Genomic DNA, 21,836 nt, shown 5'->3' with positions numbered 1-21,836 from the left:
CTACCCCCAAGCAATAAGACTGCTTAATAGTTAGTCCGGGTAGCTATTTGTTTAACCATTTAACTATCTGCATTGACCGTTTTTACACTAACTTTTTTGACTCATCACATACACCTCTGTTACTGCTTACTGTCTGTCACTTTATTCCTAGTTATGTACATATCTACCTTAATTACCTTGTACCCCTGCACATCGCCTCGGTACTGGTACCACTTGTATATAGCCAAGTTATCGTTACTCATTGTGAATCTATTATTACTTTAATTATTATGCATTTTATTTTTATATTACTTCTCAATTTTCTTTCTCTCTGCATTGTTGGCAAGGGCCCGTATGTAAGCATTTCACTATTAGTCCACACCTGTTGTTTACAAAGCATGTGACAATACATTTTATTTTATTTGAGAGGTCAGAACGGAGGTGAGAGATTGAGGTCAGATTGGGTCACAAGTGGTCAGCCAGCAGAGCGCTCACACAGGCGGAGCAACGGCAACAACAGACTGACATTGTTGTGTCGGTAAACCAAGGCAGGCTGGGTTGGTAAACCAAGGCAGACTGGGTTGGTAAACCAAGGCAGACTGGGTCTGGTATGCAGAACCAGGTCAAGCTGGAAGAAAGCAGAGTGCTGAGGCATGGTGCAGAGGGAGATCACAATGGCTGAGGAAGAAAGCAGGCATGTCAGAGCTGTAGGGCAGCTGGACACGTCGAGAGAGTATGCGAGACAGGGCATTCACCTGGCAACACTTCTAGAACATGAAAGGACAGCAGATTAAGTTTCTGGCTTGCTCTGTGTACAATGTTTTGCCCACACCAAAAATCTCCACATGTGGAGCCCAGCTGCACAATATGTGGATGACAAGCCTATCTCGAGTATGTGCTCTCCTACTGCAAAGCAGGTCTGACCAATGGTTATCGTTCTCTCGTCTAGAGGCACCAAGCAGGTGGTCCTCATTTAGCTCGGCTGCAGGGGCTTCGCGGGCCAATCACTCTGGAGGGCCCTGAGGCTACTAAGCATTGAAGGAGTGGCAAGGAAGAAGCTAGTGGCTGACGTAAGCAGGCAGAAGTGAACATCCTGTTGGATCTGCCTGAAGTGGAATGAGCGGTGTCAGCGCCAAGGAGGCAGTAAGGAGGCAGGGCAGAGATGAGTGGTGGATCGATGGGGTAGTTCCAGGATGCCAGTTCTGCCGTCAAGCCCCACTAAGGTGTCGCAGCATATAGTGTAGTCTGTAGTTTAGACTGTTTATAGTGTACTCTGTAGTTTTCGTTGCCTGGTATGTACATACTGTATGTGGGTTGAGTAAATTCTGTGTCGATACAGTGCCTTCAGAAAGTATTCACACCACTTAACTTAAAAAATATATATAAATTGTGTTACAGCCTGAATTTAAAATGTATTAAATGTATATGTATTTGTCACTGACCTACACACAATAACCCATAATGTCAAACTGGAAATATGTTTTTTTTTAAACAATTTTATACAAATGAATTCCAAATGAAAAGCTGAAATGTCTTTTGTCAATAATTATTCAACTCCATTATGGCAAGCCTAAATAAGTTCAAGAGTCACATAATAGTGTTTAACATGATTTTTGAAGAATTTTTAAAAGACAAATGGGCAAAATGTTGCACAATCCAGGTTTGGAAAACTCTTAAGAGACTTACTCAGAAAGCCTACAGGTAACAATAACAGGAAAAAATACATTTAATCACCAAAATAAAATGAAGAGATAGTAAAATTTCATGATGAAACTTAATTGACTACCGTCTGTAAGCTGTTAGTGTCTTAATGACCGTTCCACAGGTGCATGTTCATTAAAGTTCATTAATTGTTTATGGTTCATTGATCATGCATGGGAAACAGTGTTTAAACTCTTTACAATGAAGATCTGTGAAGTTATTTGTATTTTTACAAATTATCTTTGAAAGACAGGGTCCTGAAAAAGGGACATTTCTTTTTTTGCTGAGTTTATATTTGGCAAATAAAAGTGATTCTGATTCAGAGAAGAAGGAGAAACGATTGCGGTGCCATCCAGCTCACAGAAGGCTGCCGGCTCACAGCAATGACCCCATCATATTTTAGATAGTTAGAAAATTACTTAGTTGTTGTTAAAACCATCATGGTGGACATAAATATGATGTTGCGGGTAAAAACAAGTCAGCTAAGACTTATGGCAAAAGCCATCATCAGACAAACCTGACTAAACTATTTTGATGTGTACAGCAGGTGTTTGTTAGTGTGTGGGTATGTGTAGGTATATTTAGGTGGCCTTAAGAGTATATTGGTTATAAATCGCTGTCGGTGTATAGAGAATAGTGTAAGATCAGATGTAATATATACTGTAATATATATGATGTAATATATACTAAAGAGAGTCTCAATGAAAGTCTTAGAATTAAAAGTCCCATTTTGTGTTTATTATTTAAACAAACAAGTTTTAAATACACCATATGATAAACACACAGACAAGTCTCAATCGGCATGATAATGTGATAAACTGCATTCATTTTCTCATTAAAAATGTCTTGGGAAAGTAGTTAAATTGAAGTAATGAAATAGGCATTTGTGAACATCATATTGCCTACAGAGTAAAACACAATATGTAAGACTTTTTAGGCTTCTATATGCCTTATAAATCACACAATGCCTGGAAGCAATATTCTACGCAGGAATATTCAACACTGAAATCTGTTACTCACGTTATTCTAAATGCATCTGTGGATATTTTTATGCTGACAATGAACATGTATATTTCTATTTAATGCAGGGTTTGATCTAAACATCAGAACCTATCGAGTGGAATGATTACTTTCTATGTTAGAGTGGAATGTTTTTTCTGCTGGTGTATCCTGAGGTATCTCCTCTCTGAATGGCCTCTCACCCGTGTGGACATTGAGGTGCATCTTCAGATGGTGTTGGTGGGAGAACCTCTTCTCACACTGGGGGCAGCTGTAGGGTTTCTCCCCTGTGTGGACCCTCTGGTGCCTCTTCAGGTGGCCAGCCTGAGCAAAGCGCATTTGACACTGGGTACAGCTGAATGGTTTCTCCCCTGTGTGGACCCTCTGGTGCCTCTTCAGGTTGCCGGACTGTGCAAAGCGCATATGACACTGGGTACAGCTGAAAGATTTCACACCTGTGTGAACACTCTTGTTGATCACCCCCTTCTGGGGGCAGCTGAAGCCTTTATTAGAGAACATGCAGAGGAACCGTTTCTCTTTAGTATTGCCTGATGTGTCTCCCCCTTCCTGAGCCTGGGCTCTTGCCCTGTCGTTTGAGTCCAATACCTGATCGAAAAGGACACTGCTGTGTGAATCGGAAGGCCCCATCGACGTGGACACTGGGTTGCGATTCCTGACCGCCTGTAAAGGGGAGTGGGTCATGACATTTGGATTTGTCTCTAAGCTTTCCCTGTAATCTAAGAAATATCTTCCTTGCGAGTGTCCTTCTACTAAGTGAGTCTCATCTACATTCCATGTCAGAGGAGCATCGCCCTCCACTTTCACAGTTACCTCATCTATAACCTCCCCTTGCTTATCGAGGCAACCTTCAGAGTATACACTACTACTGTACCGGTTCCAGGCCCCTCTAGATAGATCAGCCTGTCTCTCTAAACCCATCTCTGGAGTGTAAGAAGAAGACGAATCATTGCCGGTCTCTAACGTGTCATCTGAGTCCCGATAGGAATGAACCTTCCTCAAACTCGGGTTACCATAAAGTAAATACTCTGAGTCGTGAGGAGGAGGACAGCCCAGCATTTCCTGCCCCAGTCTCTCTGGGTCTGACCTGTTGTCAGATCCTGTGTGTAAGAGCCTTTGTGTTACAGTTAAAGTCTCCAACTTGAGGACGGCGTTCAGCGTTCCACTGACCTCCGTGATGCTGCGTCCGGTCCTGGTCTGGGGCGCTGCAGCGGTGGCGAGGTCTTCCGTGACTACAGGGTGCGCCACTCCAGCCACTGCTCCAGACTGGATGTCTCTGCTGTGCTGTGGGTCCTCCTCTCCTTCAGACCTCTCCAGCTTGACCCCAGGACCTGCAGCCTCTGCAGACTAAAACAAGAAGAGAGGAGGTTATTATCGGTACATGAGTTGAATTGGATAACAATGCCGTAGGGAAGTCTCACAAGCTCCCCTATGGCAGATAAATAAGGATGTAAATGGAAGCCAATTAAAAGCTGAAGGGAGCCTTTCTGAAATAAAATGGGCCACATCTGATGTAGTCATTTTTAATATTTTACTGTGACACAAACCTCTATCACAATAACATCCTGGGTTGAGGTTCCATTTCCTTCACCTATAGCTGTGGGTTGGTCATCTCTCCATGTATTGTGTCCCGCTGGCTTCACGAAGCTCCTGTGGCCTCCAGCGAGATGTCCTTCCCCTAAGAGAGTGATTGAGGGAAAGGGGATGGTTAAGTTATATTGTACAATGTCTACAATTGGCAAGGATGTAAGCTAACACTTCTCATAACTTCTTGATATACTATTTATTGTTCCATTCCATGCATCACATTGTTTTAATTGAGTATGAAAATAGGAAATTTCAATAAATCAAGAATTTGGATAGAATATGATATTGTTTCTTTGTGCAAGAAGTTGTTCTTAACTGACCTGCCTGGTAAAGTAACGGTAAAATAAATTGTGCAAGATAGCTCAGAAATCAGGGGAAGTATTGTTGCATACTGTAGCTACCCTGGATTTATAAGCGTGGATAGACTGCCACTTGAGCATGCTTTTGGGGCACAGTTGTTTTCCGCAGGGCTACAGGCCAGAAGGTTGATGGTTCGACATCAAAACTATGAAATAACACATGGAATCATGTATTTTAGTAACCAAAATAATTGTTATAAAATATATTTTGATTTGTTTATTTGAGATTCTTCAAAGTAGCCACCCTTTGCCTTGATGACAGCTTCGCACACTCTTGGCATTCTCTCAACCAGCTTCATGAGGTAGTCACCTGGAATGCATTTCAATTAACAGGTGTGCCTTCTTAAAAGTTCATTTGTGAAATGTATTTTCTTCTTAATGCATTTGAGCCAATCAGTTGTGTTGTGTCAAGGTAGGAGTGGTATACAGAATATAGCCCTACTTGGTAAAGGTAACAACAGTCCACCATTACTTGGTCCACCAAGACAAGAAGGTCAGTCAATCTGGAATATTTCAAGAACGTTTAAAGTTTCTTCAAGTGCAGTTGCAAAAACCATCAAATGCTATGATGAAACTGGCTCTCATGAGGACCGCCTCTGCTGCGGAGGACAAGTTAATTAGAGTTAGCAGCCTCAGAAATTGCAGCCCAAATAGATGCTTCACAGAGTTCAAGTAAAAGACACATCTCAACATCAGCGGTTCAGAAGAGACTTTGCTGCAAAGAAACCACTTCTAAAGGATACCAATAATAATAAGAGACTTGCTTGGACCAAGAAACACAAGCAATGGACATTAGACCAGTGGAAATCTGTCCTTTGGTCTGATGAGTCCAAATTTGAGATTTTCAGGTCCAAACGACATGTCTTTGTGATGCAGAGTAGGTGACTGGATATCTCCGCATGTGTGGTTCCCACCGTGAAGCATGGACGAGGTGGTGTGATGGTGTGGGGGCACTTTGCTGGTGCCACTGTCCATGATTTATTTAGAATTCAAGGCACACTTAACCAGCATGGCTACCATAACATTCTGCAGCGATACGCCATCCCATCTAGTTTACACTTAGTGGGACTATCATTTGTTTTTCACCAGGACAATGACCCAACACACCTCCAGCCTGTGTAAGGGCTATTTGACAAAGAAGGAGTGATTGAGTGCTGCATCAGATGACCTGGCCTCCACAATCACCTGACCTCAACCCAATTGAGATGGTTTTGGATGAGTTGGACTGCAGAGTGAAGGAAAAGTAGCCAACAAGTGCTCAGCATATGTGGGAACTTCTTCAAGACTGTTAGAAAAGCATTCCAGGTGAAGCTGGTTGAGAGAATGCCAAGAGTGTGCAAAGCTTTGAAAGGGTGGCTACTTTGAAGAATCTAAAATATATTTTGATTTGTTTAACACTTTTTTGGTTATTACATAATTCCATGTGTTATTTTGTTGTTTTGAAGTCTTCACTATTATTCAAAAAAGTAGAAAATAGGAAAAATAAAGAAAAACCCTGGAATGAGTAGGTGTGTCCAAACTTTGGACTGGTACTGTACATGACACCACATCCTCCCCACTTGCCCACCCCACAGACACTGACAGTTCAGTGTAAGGAAGACATCCCATATTATAACCAGCAGGACCCAGGTGTTATGTCATCAATGCACAGCAACAAGCCCTTCACGCATACATTCCATGACAGGGTGGATTAAACCACACAGAGCAGTGGGGGTGGCAGAGAGAGACATGGAGATTCAAGGTGTGTGTGCCTCCCAGGTGGCGCAGTGGTCGAAGGCACTGCATCGCAGTGCTAGCTGTGTCACCAGAGATTCTAGCTGTGCCACGAGAGATTCTGGGTTCAAGCCCAGGCTCTGTCGCAGCTGGCCGCGACCGGGATGCCCATGGAGCGGCGCACAATTGGCCCAGCGACTTCCTGGTTAGGGAGGGTTTGGTCAGCAGGGAAATCATTGTCTCATTGCACACTAGCGACTCCTGTGGCGGGCCGGGCGCAATGCACGCTGACCAGGTCGCCAGGTGTACGGTGTTTCCTCCGAGACATTGGTGCGGCTGGCTTCCAGCTTCGATGTGCATTGTGTCAAGAAGCAGTGTGGCTTGATTGTGTTTCAGAGGATGCATGGCGCTCGACCTTTGCCTCTCCCGAGTCCGTAACAGCCATGAGACAAGACTGTAACTACTACCAATTGGATATCAGGAAAAGGGGGTCAAAAAAAGGTATGGCTGAGTCCAGTAATTTATCATGAGAGGGTCATAAACAATAACAAACAAGACAGGGGAGTTGTGTGGCGGACCTTGGTTTAAAGTAGTGGATATCTACTCTGCCACTGCCACTTGAGCATGTATCGATTTCCGCGGGGCAATGGACCTGAAGGTTAAGGGTTAGAGCTGCACTCCCTGCCTGTTTCTTTACAAAACTGACCAATACCCAATTTTGTTTAAAGTAGCGGATATCTACTCTGCCACTGCCACTTGAGCATGTATCGATTTCCGCAATGGACTTCCGCGGGGCAATGTACCTAAAGGTTAAGGGTTAGAGCTGCACTCCCTGCCTGTTTCTTTACAAAACTATCCAAAAACTGACCAATACCCAATTCTGGGTAACACAGCCGAATGCTAAATGTACCTCTTGCAATTCCTCTGTATCGGTCGAGTATCTTGACACTATTGGGACGACTGGCGAGGACGCGCTCTCTAATTGTCCTTTCTGCGCGCTCCCGTGCCACCTTCATTTCCAAAAGCTGTAGTTTTCTCCGCAATCCCCTGTTTTCTTTCTGGCTTTGAGTTATTTCCAATCGAAACACTGCATAGTCGTCGTCTACAAGTTTACAGATCTCTGCCACGGCTGCATTTGCTAGCATCTCCATGACGGAGGCTATTTGAGTGTGAAAAACCATACAGTCCGCCATTGTTGTTAGCAGGCAGCTAGCTAGCTAGATAACATTTATCAACCAAGTTCCGTCTCCAACACGATTTAAAGACTACCTGCGGCAAGTGTGTGCTGCTACTGTCATATTTTGAGTTCCACGGTGTCAATAAACGTCTAAATAACAAAAACGCTAACGTGGAGTTTGTTCTTGGTTACTGCACATCCGTTCACTAAGCCTGGTTACGTTATCTTAACTTCGCACTAAAGAGAAGGCATCTTATTGGTTTGCGTCATAGCTAAAATGCTGTGGTGAAATGGAATAGGAATGCGCGCTGTTTGTTGAATTACGGTACTGCTTACGTTTTACGTCAACTATTCGATTCATGATCTTCCAAGCTCAACCCAGACTTCTTTAGAACAGTGTGTCAGCAAGAATAGAGTAGAAAATATAATTACTTTATTTAATCCTCCGTAAGGTAAATATTAAACTGTCCTTGTTCTAGCCTAGGTTTACTGTCTCTAAAAACAGGTATTCAGACAAGGATGTTTCAAATAAAAAGTTAAGTGATTAATGTGTTAATTATCCCCTTACCAAGACATTTCACATGATATGTAGAGCCCTATAAAATCGGACGGAATCACATAATCCATACATTAAAACGTAATTCAACGATATTTAAAATATGAATCATAAGACATTAGGAATGCATGTGAGTCGTATTTTCCTACAACATGAATGCCCATGTGTGTGTGCCTGTGTCTACACTTTGTGTAGCGGTTAGCGAGGATGCTAATAATAACCTTATTCTAATAGAGATGGAAAGCCTTTCCCAAAAAACTAATTTAAATGTTAACTACGATGTAGCCTATGACGACCTGGCTTGATTATTTGCATCAATCCAGTGGCCATTTGTTTAGCAAACTATGCAATCACATGAGCGCTACAGAAACACCACAACCAACCTCTTGCTGGTGCACATTTGCATTCAAGGGTAACTACACAAACTAAATATCTTCTATTTTTCCCAGACCTCAGGTGGACTTATCAAATGTTGTTTTTCTATTTAAAAAAAGTGATTTCGAGAGAGAACCTGAAAAAAAGGAAACCTGGAAAAACGGTTTTATAGGATTAAGTATGTCAGCTACAGAGTGGTTCCCAGATAGCCCCTGTGGACATCTAAAGCCACACTGCTCCTATTTCGCCCATTGTGTCTGATAAGGTTAGTCAAGAAGGTGAAGCTCATAATTTGCACTTGAAGAGCCTCTCCTTGTTGTGAACGGTCTGGTGTTCTTTCAAATATTTTGCCCTAACGAACCGCTTCAACACGTGCAGCAGGTGTACGGCTTGTCTGTGTCTGTCCTAATCCTCAGCCTCCCACGTCGTGACCCAATGACACCAGAGGAGGTAGAAGCAGGAGGGTTAGTCTTTGAGCTCCCTCCTTGAACTCTTGCCATTGCTTGGGTGTTGTTGGGATTGTGTGCTGTGTTATAGGCTAGGCACCTCGTGTTGAACGCCCATCCTGACTGGCAAGCATGGAAACAACCAAGTCAATAATTATTATGCAGAGTTAGGGGTTCAGCCAAACTCTTTTCTTTTGCAAAGGTAGCAACAGCCAAAATAGTAAGTATGCTAGCAGAGTTTAAATGCTCCAAAGCCACAGGCCTGGATAATATTCCTGCAAGGTTTCTTAGAGATTCTGTTGAGCAAATTGGCCCTTGTATTTAGGCATATCGTTAATCTCTCTCTTGAACAAGGCATCTTTCCCAGGGATATGAAACAAGCTAAAGGTATACCTCTGTATAAGAAGGGGATAAAGTCTGAACCTGGGAATTATAGGCCTGTATCTATCCCCAGTGTAACATCAAAGATCCTGGAGAGAGTTGTACATGAGCAAATTTAGTGTATGATTTTCAGTCACGTTTTAGAAGAACATATTCCACCGATTCATGTCTACTTTACTTGACTGACTTCATCAGGAAAGAGATTGAAGGAAATCTCTGTGGAATGGTACTGCTTGACCTACAAAAGGCTTTTGAAACAGTAATCTCGAAATGGAGGCACTGGGGTAATGCAGCATCCCGATAGGCTGGGTAAAGTCCTATTTATCAGGTAGGGAGCAAGTAGTAGAGGTTAATGGTTCACTGTCTCAGGCAAAATGAATAAGTTGTGGCATTCCACAGGGGAGCGTGCTTGGACCTCTACTGTTTTTAGTGTATATTAACATTATGAAAGATTATTTTCCTTTATGTGAATGACTACACTTCTGGAGTCTCACAAAAGTAAAACTATGTTGGAGAGCATACTTAGCACAGAGCTTACTAACAATAGCAAATGGCTTGGAGATAATAAGCTCTCTCTGCACTGAGGCAATTATTTTTGGATCCAGACCTAAATTGAGTAGGTTTTCTGAAATCAGAGTGGAGTTAGGGGGTGACTACTAAAACCTCTGTTAGCTACCTGGGATGCATTCTAGATGGAAGTTTGGGAGGTGAGAGGGTGGCCAATAAAGTGCTAGGGAAGGTAAATGCCAGGACTAAGTTTTTGGCTAGAAAGTCCAAGCTGCTTGATAAGAACTCCATGTAAGTGCTAGCCACTGCCCTCATTCAATGCCATTTTGACTATGCTAGTACTTCCTGGTTTGGGGGCGTATCTAAACTTACGAAGGGGAAGCTCCAGGTAGCCCAGTATAAGCTGATCAGGGTAGTATTGAAGGTGAGTCCATGTACTCACATAGGCAGGAGCTGCTTTCTGGAACTAAACTGGCTGCCTGTTGAGGCTAGGGTGTCCCAGATGAGACTAGGTTTGGTTTACAGGAGTATATATGGTTCTGCGCCCAGATATCGAACTGATTACTTTCGCCGTTTTAGGGATGCACATAATCACAGCACCAGATCAGGTGTTGCTAATGTGTTTTTATACAGGTTCAGGAGTAATGGTAGGAAATGTACTTTCTTGTATACTTGAGCCTCAGAATGGAATGAGTTGCCTCTGCCCATAAAAACAATGTTTTTAGGCTGCAGAGTTGATCCCTGACTGGAGTCTACATCTCTCGGATGACCACCAGGACTGAGATTGTTCAGTCCACCTGTGTGGTGTGGTGGTGGAGTCGCTGTCCCTTGCGGTTGGGTCCTGGTTCTGACTCGGGAAGGACGAGCAATGGCTCCTGATCCAGGGTCGTGATCCGTTGCCAGGGTTTGTGATCAGCCGCTTCACAGGTCCAGTCTCTCCCACCAGCAACACTGGATATCAGCAGGTCCTCATGAACTGCAGACTGTAAAACACAAATTGTACAGAAGAGCATAAATGTTTATATAAGAAACTCATTGCTGTACACAAAAACATGACATCATACAATGTTAATCATAGTCAAGCCCATGTCTAACACTGTGATTCAAGTACCTAACCATATGGAGTGATTGGAGTATATTATAAAAACTATTCCATATGTTGATTCAAGAATGAAGTATGTTTTGGTTCAACTGAGAAGGGAAATTCAGTCCCTGCAATGATACAAAAATAACCAAGTCAATTTCAACAAAATGGTCATACACTCACATAACATGAAGTGCAGCACTTTTATTGTACAAAACAATAACTTGTCACTATGGTAACACTTAACCTTTCCTGTAAATCTGGGACCCTCTGATAAAATATATTTTTAGAATACTTAGGAAAAAGAACAACATTACACAGATATTTATGTCAAGTAAACATGAATTAAGGCACTATAAAACACCAGTATCAAACTAAATGGTCATAGTCACATTTCATCAGTGAAGCATTTTTATAGACACCATCAGCATATCATCTACTCTGTCTCATCATACTCTTTCTTTCCTCAGTTCCCTACTACATTTATTCCTGACTTGCCTAGTAAAATAAATAAATACATCCAAAACCAACTGAATTAACTGCAAACAAACTAGCTAGTACTACATTACATGTCACAACACTCTACACATGCGCTGTGTGCATTTTCTGTTGGTGTATCCTGAGATTGCTCCTCTCTGAGAACCTCTTCCCGCAGTGCGTACAGGCGAATGGCCTCTCTCCTGTGTGGACCTTCAGGTGCCTCTTCAGGTGGTGCTGGTGGGAGAACCTTTTCTCACACAGGTGGCAGCCGAACGGTTTCTCCCCCGTGTGCATCCTCTGGTGGATCTCCACCTGTTTAGGGAAATTGAAGGCTTTCCCACAGAACGAACACGGGAAGCACTTATTTTTGCCACCGGATCTGCTGATAGTGCTACTACTACAGTCATTTGTCAATGGGCTTGTGTAGCCATTTAGTGTTGAGGCACTGGAATTGTCTGAGGTCTGGTTTAACATTAGGAGAGTGTGAGGAGGATGAAGGCCAGGGAGTGTCTGTGTTGTCGCAGGGTCCATGTTCCAGTCGATAGATCCTATAGAAGGTATGCTGAAGGAAGCACCCGTTAGGGGGTTAACCTGAGGCACCATCAGTCTCTCTGAATCACGACTATAGGAGCAGGATGGATCATCGCTAGCTGAGTCTGTTCTCTCCCGCCGCATAGGGACACCTTCCAGTCCCTGCAGACCAAATCTATGCCTCGCCCTGGTCTCAGCAAGTCTGTTGTCATGGAGACTTTGCTCGGTTGTTGTTTTGTGTTCAACTGTCTGTTTCTGGTTGTGCTTAACAGTATTGTTCCCCAGCCCAGAGTTGAGGACACTGTCCCATCCACTGACTTCCACAATGTTGCCTCTGGTCTTGGCCTGCTCAGTGATGTCATCCCCTGGGCCCATGGCTGCACCCGTCTGGGTCTGGGAATCTAAGATGGCAGCCCAGTCGTCTCTGTTAGCTTCCAACCAAACACCTATAGGAAAATGTTACAATCCAGACTTAAACATGACACAGCAGAAAAAAATAATTGACATGGCCTGGTGATGACTATAGCCAGGTTTCCATCCAACCGCTTATGCGAGTAACGTACATTTACGATTTAAAAAAAACGGCCTGATTGAAACAGATATTTTGTTGTTAAACTTTCCAAAAGTTGACAAAAGAAAATATGCTAGACATGGTAGGATCTTTTTCGTCTGTAAAATGAATTATACGAAAATATTGATATAAACATGGAGTCACGTGATGTTTTGTGGTCCTCCCACTACCACTTGGGAAAGCATCCAGTTTATTACAGATACAAATAAGTTACGATGGACTTCACAGGGTGTTGAATGTGCAGTGTTCAGCTTGAAGCTACTTATTCTGGTGACATGATCGATGCTTGGCTGCCATTTGACAAATAAAAATCCCGCTCTTATCCATAATTATCTCATCATGTAGGCTGGTTTACCAGCACTGTATCTTCGAGCTGTTGGCTAGAACACACTCCTCAAGACCAGAGTGGGAATATTTGCGCATAACGCAACAGTTTACTATCAAAATGTGATGGAGAAACATTTAATTTTTGAAAGTGGAATAAGTACCCTTTATGTGCACTATGTCATTACGCACTGCTTTTTACCCTCAAGTCAGTTTGTTGGAAACACACTGGTGGGAAAATGCAGATTTGATCATATTCTAATTAAAATCTTTCACCAATTGGATGGAAACCTAGCTCATGACTTATGTTGCATCATATTGTTTATTTGTATTTCATACAAATTGTATTGATGTTGATTTATAAATGAAGTACTCATATTGTTTCATACAAAAATAAAATCAGGCACATCACTATTCCCATTGAAGACCTATTACTGTATGTAGGCTATATGTATTTCTCTCTTACCTTGCTCCCCCATCTTTAGTACACTCAGCAGGTCAATGCCCTCTGGTTCGTCTTCTATCGTCTCCTCTTTGACTAGCAGCAGATCAGGCTTCCCATCCTCCATGTCTACTGACTGTAAGAGATACAGAGTGAGAGGATGTTGGATGAAGAAATCTGATATAAGCAACCTGCTATGGGGCATCTGCTGATTGGGCAATGAGGGATTGCTATGAGTACTATACAAACGTGTTAGTTAATTTGATTATTTAACACTCTTAAATGGTTTGATAATTCAAAAGGCATGGTCCCACACTTAAGACCAAATTAATCAAGATCTGGGCCCGTATCCACAAAGAGAATCAGAGTAGGAGTGCTGATCGAGGATCAGGTTCCCACCTATAGTCTTATTCAATATGATCTAAAATGCAAACTGATCCTAGATCAGCACTCCTACTCTGAGAGGCTTTGTGGACCCTGACCTAATACCATACAGACAGTAGTTCACAGTGGGATCACCTCAGTGAGGCTGTGTGTGGTCCTGTGCTGCACAGCTGGTTCCTCTGTGGGTTCAGGAGGAGGTGTAGTCTGGTTGTCCTCCATGACCATGGTCCCCTCAGGGTTCCCCAGACCCTCCTCACACCCCTCCTCCTTCACCAGCAGCACATCTGGACCCTCCTCCTCCTGGAAAAGACAGGTGATACAGATTACAGACATACACTCCCTCAAGTACATACACACAGATAATAAACACACTTTCAACATGAAGTGTTTACCTATACTGTAATTACAGAATTACATCATTGTTAAATCCATCATGGTGGACATAAATATGATGTTGTGGGTAAATATGGGTCAGCTATGATAACTCAAAAGTCAGTCAAACCTTACTAAACTATTTTACAGTAGGTGTTTGTTAGAGCGTAGGTATATTTATTAAGTCTAATTGTTATAAAGCGTTGTCTGTGTACTCAGAATAGGGTGAGATCAAGTGATGTATTCTAAAGAGGGTCTCAATGAAAGTCTTAGATTTAAAATGTTTTGAAATACACCAAATGAAAACCACATACGTCTCAACAAAAAATCTGCATGAACTTGAAATGGAAGTAATGAGTTGAATGGAAGTAATGAAATAGGCATTTGTGAACATCATGTACACAGTATAAACACAATATGTAAGACTTGTAAAAAAAGGAACACCTGCTCTTTCCATGACAGACTGAACAGGTGAAAGCTAAGATCTCTTATTGAGAGATCACTTGTTAAATCCACTGTGTAGATGAAAAGGAAGAGAGCTTAAAGAAGGATTTTGTACGTCAAATCAAATGTATTTATATAGCCCTTCGTACAAATCAAATCAAATTTATTTATATAGCCCTTCGTACATCAGCTGATATCTCAAAGTGCTGTACAGAAACCCAGCCTAAAACCCCAACAGCAAACAATGCAGGTGTAAAAGCACGGTGGCTAGGAAAAACTCCCTAGAAAGGCCAAAACCTAGGAAGAAACCTAGAGAGGAACCGGGCTATGTGGGGTGGCCAGTCCTCTTCTGGCTGTGCCGGGTAGAGATTGTAACAGAACATGACCAAGATGTTCAAATGTTCATAAATGACCAGCATGGTCAAATAATAATAAGGCAGAACAGTTGAAACTGGAGCAGCAGCACAGTCAGGTGGACTGGGGACAGCAAGGAGCCATCATGTCAGGTAGTCCTGGGGCACGGTCCTAGGGCTCAGGTCCTCCGAGAGAGAGAAAGAAAGAGAGAATTAGAGAGAGCATATGTGGGGTGGCCAGTCCTCTTCTGGCTGTGCCGGGTGGAGATTATAACAGAACGTGGCCAAGATGTTCAAATGTTCATAAATGACCAGCATGGTTGAATAATAGTAAGGCAGAACAGTTGAAACTGGAGCAGGAGCATGGCCAGGTGGACTGGGGACAGCAAGGAGTCCTCATGTCAGGTAGTCCTGGGACATGGTCCTAGGGCCCAGGCCAGTTGAAACTGGAGCAGCAGCATGGCCAGGTGGACTGGGGACAGCAAGGAGTCATCATGTCAGGTAGTCCTGGGGCATGGTCCTAGGGCTCAGGTCCGGCTACCGATATCATTCTTCTGTGAGCTGCTCCATGCGACAACCAGTTGCGAGCCAGTACATCAGCTGATATCTCAAAGTGCTGTACAGAAACCCAGCCTAAAACCCCAAACAGCAAGCAATGCAGGTGTAGAAGTACGTGTGCCATTCAGAGGTTGAAAATAGTTTAAGTGCCTTTGAACAGGGCATGGTAGAAGGTACCAGGTGCACCTTTGAGTGTGTCAAGAACTGCAACACTGCTGGGTTTTTCCACGCTCAATAGTTTCTCGCGTGTATCAAGTAGAGGTCGACCAATTAATCGGAATGGCCGATTAATTAGGGACGATTTCAAGTTTTCATAACAATCGGAAATCAGTATTTTTGGACGCAGATTTTTTATTTATTTTGTAATATATATTTTTTTACAACTTTATTTTACTAGGCAAGTCAGTTAAGAACACATTCTTATTTTCAATGACGGCCTAGAAACGGTGGTTTAACTGCCTTGTTCAGGGGCAGAACAACATATTTTTACCTTGTCAGCTCAGGGAATCAATCTTGTAACCTTAAGGTTAACTAGTCCAACGCTCTAACCACCTGCCTCACGAGGAGCCTGCCTGTTACGAATTCCTTTATTAAAATCAATACACAGAAGTACAGTGGGGGGAAAAGTATTTAGTCAGCCACCAATTGTTTAAGTTCCCCCACTTAAAAAGATGAGGCCTGTCATTTTCATCATAGGTACACTTCAACTATGACAGACAAAATGAGGGGGAAAAAATCCAGAAAATCACATTGTAGGATTTATGAATTTATTTGCAAATTATGGTGGAAAATAAGTATTTGGTCACCTACAAACAAGCAAGATTTCTGGCTCTCACAGACCTGTAACCTCTTCTTTAAGAGGCTCCTCTGTCCTCCACTCGTTACCTGTATTAATGGCACCTGTTTGAACTTGTTATCAGTATAAAAGACACTTGTCCACAACCTCAAACAGTCACACTCCAAACTCCACTATGGCCAAGACCAAAGAGCTGTCAAAGGACACCAGAAACAACATTGTAGACCTGCACCAGGCTGGGAAGACTGAATCTGCAATAGGTAAGCAGCTTGGTTTGAAGAAACCAACTGTGGGAGCAATTATTAGGAAATGGAAGACATACAAGACCACTGATAATCTCCCTCGATCTGGGGCTCCATGTAAGATCTCACCCCGTGGGGTCAAAATGATCACAAGAACGGTGAGCAATAAAACCCAGAACCACATGGGGGGACCTAGTGAATGACCTGCAGAGCGCTGGGACCAAAGTAACAAAGCCTACCATCAGTAACTCAGTACGCCGCCAGGGACTCAAATCCTGCAGTGCCAGACGTGTCCCCCTGCTTAAGCCAGTACATGTCCAGGCCCATCTGAAGTTTGCTAGAGAGCATTTGGATGATCCAGAAGAAGAGCGGGAGAATGTCATATGGTCAGATGAAAAAAACTCAACTCGTCGTGTTTGGAGGACAAAGAATGCCGAGTTGCATACAAAGAACACCATACCTACTGTGAAGCATGGGGTGGAAACATCATGCTTTGGGGCTGTTTTTCTGCAAAGGAACCAGGACGACTGATCTGTGTAAAGGAATGTATCGTGAGATTTTGAGTGAAAACCTCCTTCCATCAGCAAGGGCATTGAAGATGAAACGTGGCTGGGTCTTTCACATGACAATGATCCCAAACACACCGCCCGGGGCAACGAAGGAGTGGCTTCGTAAGAAGCATTTCAAGGTCCTGGAGTGGCCTAGCCAGTCTCCAGATCTCAACCCCATAGAAAATCTTTGGAGGGAGTTGAAAGTCTGTTGACCAGCAACAGCCCCAAAACATCACTGCTCTAGAGGAGATCTGCATGGAGGAATGGGCCAAAATACCAGCAACAGTGTGTGAAAACCTTGTGAAGACTTACAGAAAACGTTTGACCTCTGTCATTGCCGACAAAGGGTATATAAAAAAAGTATTGAGATAAGTATTTGGTCAATAACAAAAGTTTTTTCCACCATAATTTGCAAATAAATTCATAAAATCCTACAATGTGATTTTCTGGATTTTTTTCTCATTTTGTCTGTCATAGTTGAAGAGTACCTATGATGACAATTACAGGCCTCTCATCTTTTTAAGTGGGAGAACTTGCACAATTGGTGGCTGACTAAATACTTTTTTGCCCCACTGTATATATTTTTAAACCTGCATATTTAGCTAAAAGAAATCCAGGTTAGCGAGCAATATTAACCAGGTGAAATTGTGTCACTTCTCTTGCGTTCATTGCACGCAGAGTCAGGGTATATGCAACAGTTTGGGCCGCCTGGCTCATTGCGAACTAATTTGCCAGAATTTTACGTAACTATGACATAACATTAAAGGTTGTACAATGTAACAGCAATATTTAGACTTAGGGTTGCCATCTGTTAGATAAAATATGGAACGGTTCGGTATTTCACTGAAAGAATAAACATTTTGTTTTCGAAGTGATAGTTTCCGGATTCGACCATATTAAGGACCTAAGGCTCGTATTTCTGAGTGTTATAATTTAGTCTATGATTTGATAGAGCAGTCTGACTGAGCGATAGTAAGCAACAGCGGGCTCGTAAGCATTAATTCAAACAGCACTTTCGTGCGCTCTGCCAGCAGCTCTTCGCAATGCTTCAAGCATTGCGCTGTTTATGACTTCAAGCCTATCATCTCCAGAGATTAGGCTGGTGTAACCAATGTGAAATGGCTAGCTAGTTAGTGGCGTGCGCGCTAATAGCGTTTCAAACGTCACTCGCTCTGAGACTTGGAGTAGTTGTTCCCCTTGCTCTGCAAGGGCCGTGGCTTTTGTGGAGCGATGGGTAATGATGCTTCGAGGGTGGCTGTTGTCGATGTATTCCTGGTTCAATCCCAGGTAGCGATGAGGAGAGTGATGGAAGCTATACTGTTACACTGGCAATACTAAAGTACCTATAAGAACATCCAGAGAAATAGTCCTATAATTCCTATAATAACTACAACCTAAAACTTCTTAAGTGGGAATATTGAAGACTCATGTTACATTTACATTTAAGTCATTTAGCAGACGCTCTTATCCTAAAAAGAACCACCAGCTTTCATATGTTCTCATGTTCTGAGCAAGGAACTTAAATGTTAGCTTTCTTACATGGCACATATTGCACTTTTACTTTCTTCTCCAACACTTTGTTTTTGCATTTTTTAAACCAAATTGAACATGTTTCATTATTTATTTGAGGCTAAATTGATTTTATTGATGTATTATATTAAGTTAAAATAAGTGTTCATTCAGTATTGTTGTAATTGTCATCATTACAATTTTAAAAAACAGGGGGAAAAATAAAATAAAAAATGTCAGATTAATCGGTATCGGCTTTTTTGGTCCTCCAATAATCGGCATCGGCGTCGAAAAATCATAATCGGTCGACCTCTAGTATCAAGAATGGTCCTGTGGAAAGCATTGGGGTTAACATGGGCCAGCATCCCTGTGGAACACTTGACCCTTGTAGAGTCCATGCCGATGAATTGAGGCTGTTCTGAGGGCAAAGGGGGGTGTAAATCAATATTAGTCAGGTGTTCTTAATGTTTTGTACACTCAGAGTATCACACAATGTCTGGATTCAACATTCTGCCCAGGAATATTCAACACTGAAATCTGTTACTCTCGTTATTCCAAATGCTTCTGTGGATCTTTTCTATTGACAATAATGAATTAATTTTTTGACTTTAATGAAGGATGTGATATAAATATTAAATGCTATCGAGTTTAACAGTTACTTTCTATGTTATTGAGTAGAATGTTTTTTTCTGCTAATGTATCCTGAGGTAGCTCCTCTTCCCGCAGTGCATACAGGTGAATGGCCTCTCTCCAGGTGTATCTTGAGAAGGTGCTGGGGGGAGAACCTCTTCTCAGCTGTATGATATCTTCCCTGTGTGAACCCTCTGGTGCCGCTTCAGGCTGGACGAATGGGTGAAACTGACCAGGCAGAGGTGGCAGCCGAATGATTTCTCCCTGTGTGGACCTTCAGGTGCATCTTCAGGTTGCCACCTTCTGGGGGCAGCTGAAGCCTTTGTAACAGAACATGCAGAGCAACCATTTATCTTGACTATTGCCTGATGTTGCTCCCCCTCCCTGCGAGTGGTCTCTAGCCCTGTGGTTTAAGTTCAATAACCGATTGAAAAGAATGCAGCTGTGTGGATCGGAAGGCCCCATTGACATGGACACTGGATCGCAATCCCTAAGCGCATGTAAAGGGGAGTGGGTCGCGAGATTTGTCTCTAAGCTTTCCCTGTAATCTCAGAACTCTCTTCCCCTATGAGTGTCCATCTCCTCTGTGATTATCTGCATTCCGTGTGGGAGGAACGTCGCCCGAAAATGTTCCCAGTCACTTCATCTACGACAAGACCCTCCCTTTTCTTATCTAGATACCCTTCAAAGTATACACTACTACTATACCGGTTCCAGTCCGCTCTAGACAGATCAGTCTGTGTCTCTAAAGCCAAGGGCATGTTGCCAGGGTCCATCTCTGTAGTGTAAGAAAAACACAGATCATTACCGGTCTCTAAAGGGTCAAAGTAAATACTATGAGCCAGGGACAAGAGGACAGCCCAGTGTCCACTGGGGATGATCTGTGTGTAAGAGCCTGTGTGTTACAGTTAAAGTCTCTGTGTCGGTCTCTGACTTGAGGACGGTGTTCGGCATTCCACTGACCTCTGTGATGCTGTGTTGGGTCCTGGCGTGGGGAGTGGTGGCAGTGTTGAGATCCTCTGTGGCTACAGGGGGCGCTCCAGTCTGGTTGTCTCTGCTGTGTCGTGGGTGCTCTCCTTTGGTCATCTCTTGCTTGACCCCAGGACCTGCAGCCTCTGCATCTTCAGACTGAGACAAGAAGAGCAGAGGTTATTTCCGGTACATGTGTAGAATTGCATAACAATACCATAGAGAAGTCTCACAAGCTCCCCTATGGCAGATAAATGAGGGTGTACATGTAAGCAAGTGAATAGCTGAGGGGAGCCTTTCTGAAATAAAATGGCCACATTTGATGTACTGTCATTTTTATGTAATACCATTACACTAACCTCTATCGTGATAATGTGCTGGGTTGAGGTTCCACTCCCCTCATCAACAGTGATTGGTCGGTCATCTCTCCATGTTTTGTGTCCTGCTGGCTTCACAAAGCTCTTGTAGCCTCCAGTGAGATGTCCTTCACCTGAGAGTGTGATTGGGGTAAAAGATGTGGTTAGGTTAGCTAAAGTCCATGGTCAACAATATATTGACACTATTGACAGTTTTGATACTGTGTAGAATTGGCAATGATGTAAGGTAACACTAAGCATAACTTATTGATATACTATTTATTGATTAATGTATTATGTTCCATGCATCACATTGTTTTCAAGGACTAAATAATAGGAAATACAGTAATCAATTATCTGGTTAGAATATGACATTGGCTCTTTGCGCAAGATAGTTAAGTAATCAGAGGAATTATTGCATACTATCCAAAAACTGATCAAGACCAATTCTGGGTAACACATCAAATCACATTTATTGGTCATGTACACATAGCTAGAATCTGAACACATGTGCAGTGGGGAACGAAGCTAAATGTACCTCTTGCCATTCCTCTGTATCGGTCAAGAATGTTGACACTTCTGGGACGACTGGCGAGGACGCGCTCTCGTATTGTCCTCTCTGCGCGCTCCCGTGACACCTTCAGTTCAAGTAGCTGTAGTTTCCTCCGCAATGCCCTGTTTTCTTTCTGGCTTTGAGTTATTTCCAAACGAAACACTGCATAGTCGTCGTCTACGAGTTTACAGATGTCTGCCACGGCTGCATTCGCCAGCACCTCCATGACGGAGGCTATTTGAGTGTGAAAAACCATGCAGTTAGCCATTGTTAGCTAACGTTAGCATCTAGACTAGCCTTACCTAGATCAAATCTATCCACCAAGTCCTTTCTCCAACACAAATTTGGGAACTAGATTAAGTGATGCTGTGCAGTTAAAGTAGTGATATGTCGAGTTCCAGTGTGTTCATAAACGTCTAAATAACAACAATACAAATTACAATACGCCAAAGTGGAAATTGTTATTGGTCACTGTTCACATCCGCTTATCTCTTCTTCGTGTGATTTTCTTATTCCATGGTATATTGAGTTCGCAGAATGTATTGTGCATGCTGCCACCTACAGTGTGGGATGGAAACGGGTATATTCATACAAACCTCCAAAAAATGAATAGGTCAAACGTTTTCTGTAAGTCTTCACAAGGTTTTCACACACTGTTGCTGGTATTTTGGCCCATTCCTCCATGCAGATCTCCTCTAGAGCAGCGATGTTTTGGGGCTGTTGCTGGCTAACACGGACTTTCAACTCCATCCAAAGATTTTCTATGTGGTTGAGATCTGGAGACTGGCTAGGCCACTCCAGGACCTTGAAATGCTTCTTACGAAGCCACTCCTTCGTTGCCCCAGGCGGTGTGTTTGGGATCATTGTCATGCTGAAAGACCCAGCCACG

The 21,836-nt window shown here is 42.9% G+C and overlaps 2 protein-coding genes across 6 annotated transcripts; both read right to left on the bottom strand.

Annotated features, from left to right (window-relative positions):
* Positions 1 to 2,396: 2,396 nt before the first annotated feature.
* On the bottom strand, positions 2,397 to 7,784 carry LOC124001762 (zinc finger protein 583-like). Of its 4 annotated transcripts, XM_046308802.1 has the most exons (4): positions 7,267 to 7,784; positions 4,245 to 4,375; positions 3,868 to 4,044; positions 2,397 to 3,360 (listed from the first exon to the last, which is right to left on the bottom strand). In XM_046308802.1, exons 1-4 carry the CDS (start codon positions 7,547 to 7,549, stop codon positions 2,791 to 2,793), a joined length of 1,161 nt encoding a protein of 386 aa, XP_046164758.1. In that variant the 5' UTR covers positions 7,550 to 7,784; the 3' UTR covers positions 2,397 to 2,790. The 4 variants fall into 4 exon arrangements, with proteins under 4 accessions (XP_046164758.1, XP_046164757.1, XP_046164760.1 ...); XM_046308801.1 differs by having other exon boundaries at positions 2,397 to 4,044; XM_046308804.1 differs by having other exon boundaries at positions 2,397 to 4,044; positions 4,289 to 4,375; positions 7,626 to 7,747.
* A 207-nt stretch (positions 7,785 to 7,991) lies between these two features.
* On the bottom strand, positions 7,992 to 21,442 carry LOC124002321 (neurotrophin receptor-interacting factor homolog). 2 transcript variants are annotated; one of them, XM_046309709.1, is made up of 6 exons: positions 20,933 to 21,442; positions 20,398 to 20,528; positions 20,033 to 20,197; positions 13,750 to 13,914; positions 13,255 to 13,366; positions 7,992 to 10,781 (listed from the first exon to the last, which is right to left on the bottom strand). In XM_046309709.1, the coding sequence occupies exons 1-6, from the start codon at positions 21,213 to 21,215 to the stop codon at positions 10,768 to 10,770; spliced, it is 870 nt and encodes a 289-aa protein (XP_046165665.1). In that variant the 5' UTR covers positions 21,216 to 21,442; the 3' UTR covers positions 7,992 to 10,767. The 2 variants fall into 2 exon arrangements, with proteins under 2 accessions (XP_046165665.1, XP_046165664.1); XM_046309708.1 differs by lacking the exon at positions 7,992 to 10,781 and adding an exon at positions 11,072 to 12,339.
* Positions 21,443 to 21,836: the final 394 nt, after the last annotated feature.

Source organism: Oncorhynchus gorbuscha, linkage group LG17, assembly GCF_021184085.1.
Source record: "Oncorhynchus gorbuscha isolate QuinsamMale2020 ecotype Even-year linkage group LG17, OgorEven_v1.0, whole genome shotgun sequence".
Classification (NCBI taxonomy): domain Eukaryota; kingdom Metazoa; phylum Chordata; class Actinopteri; order Salmoniformes; family Salmonidae; genus Oncorhynchus; species Oncorhynchus gorbuscha.
Note: the sequence above shows the minus strand (reverse complement) of the source record. Positions and strands in the feature narration are given on the sequence as shown.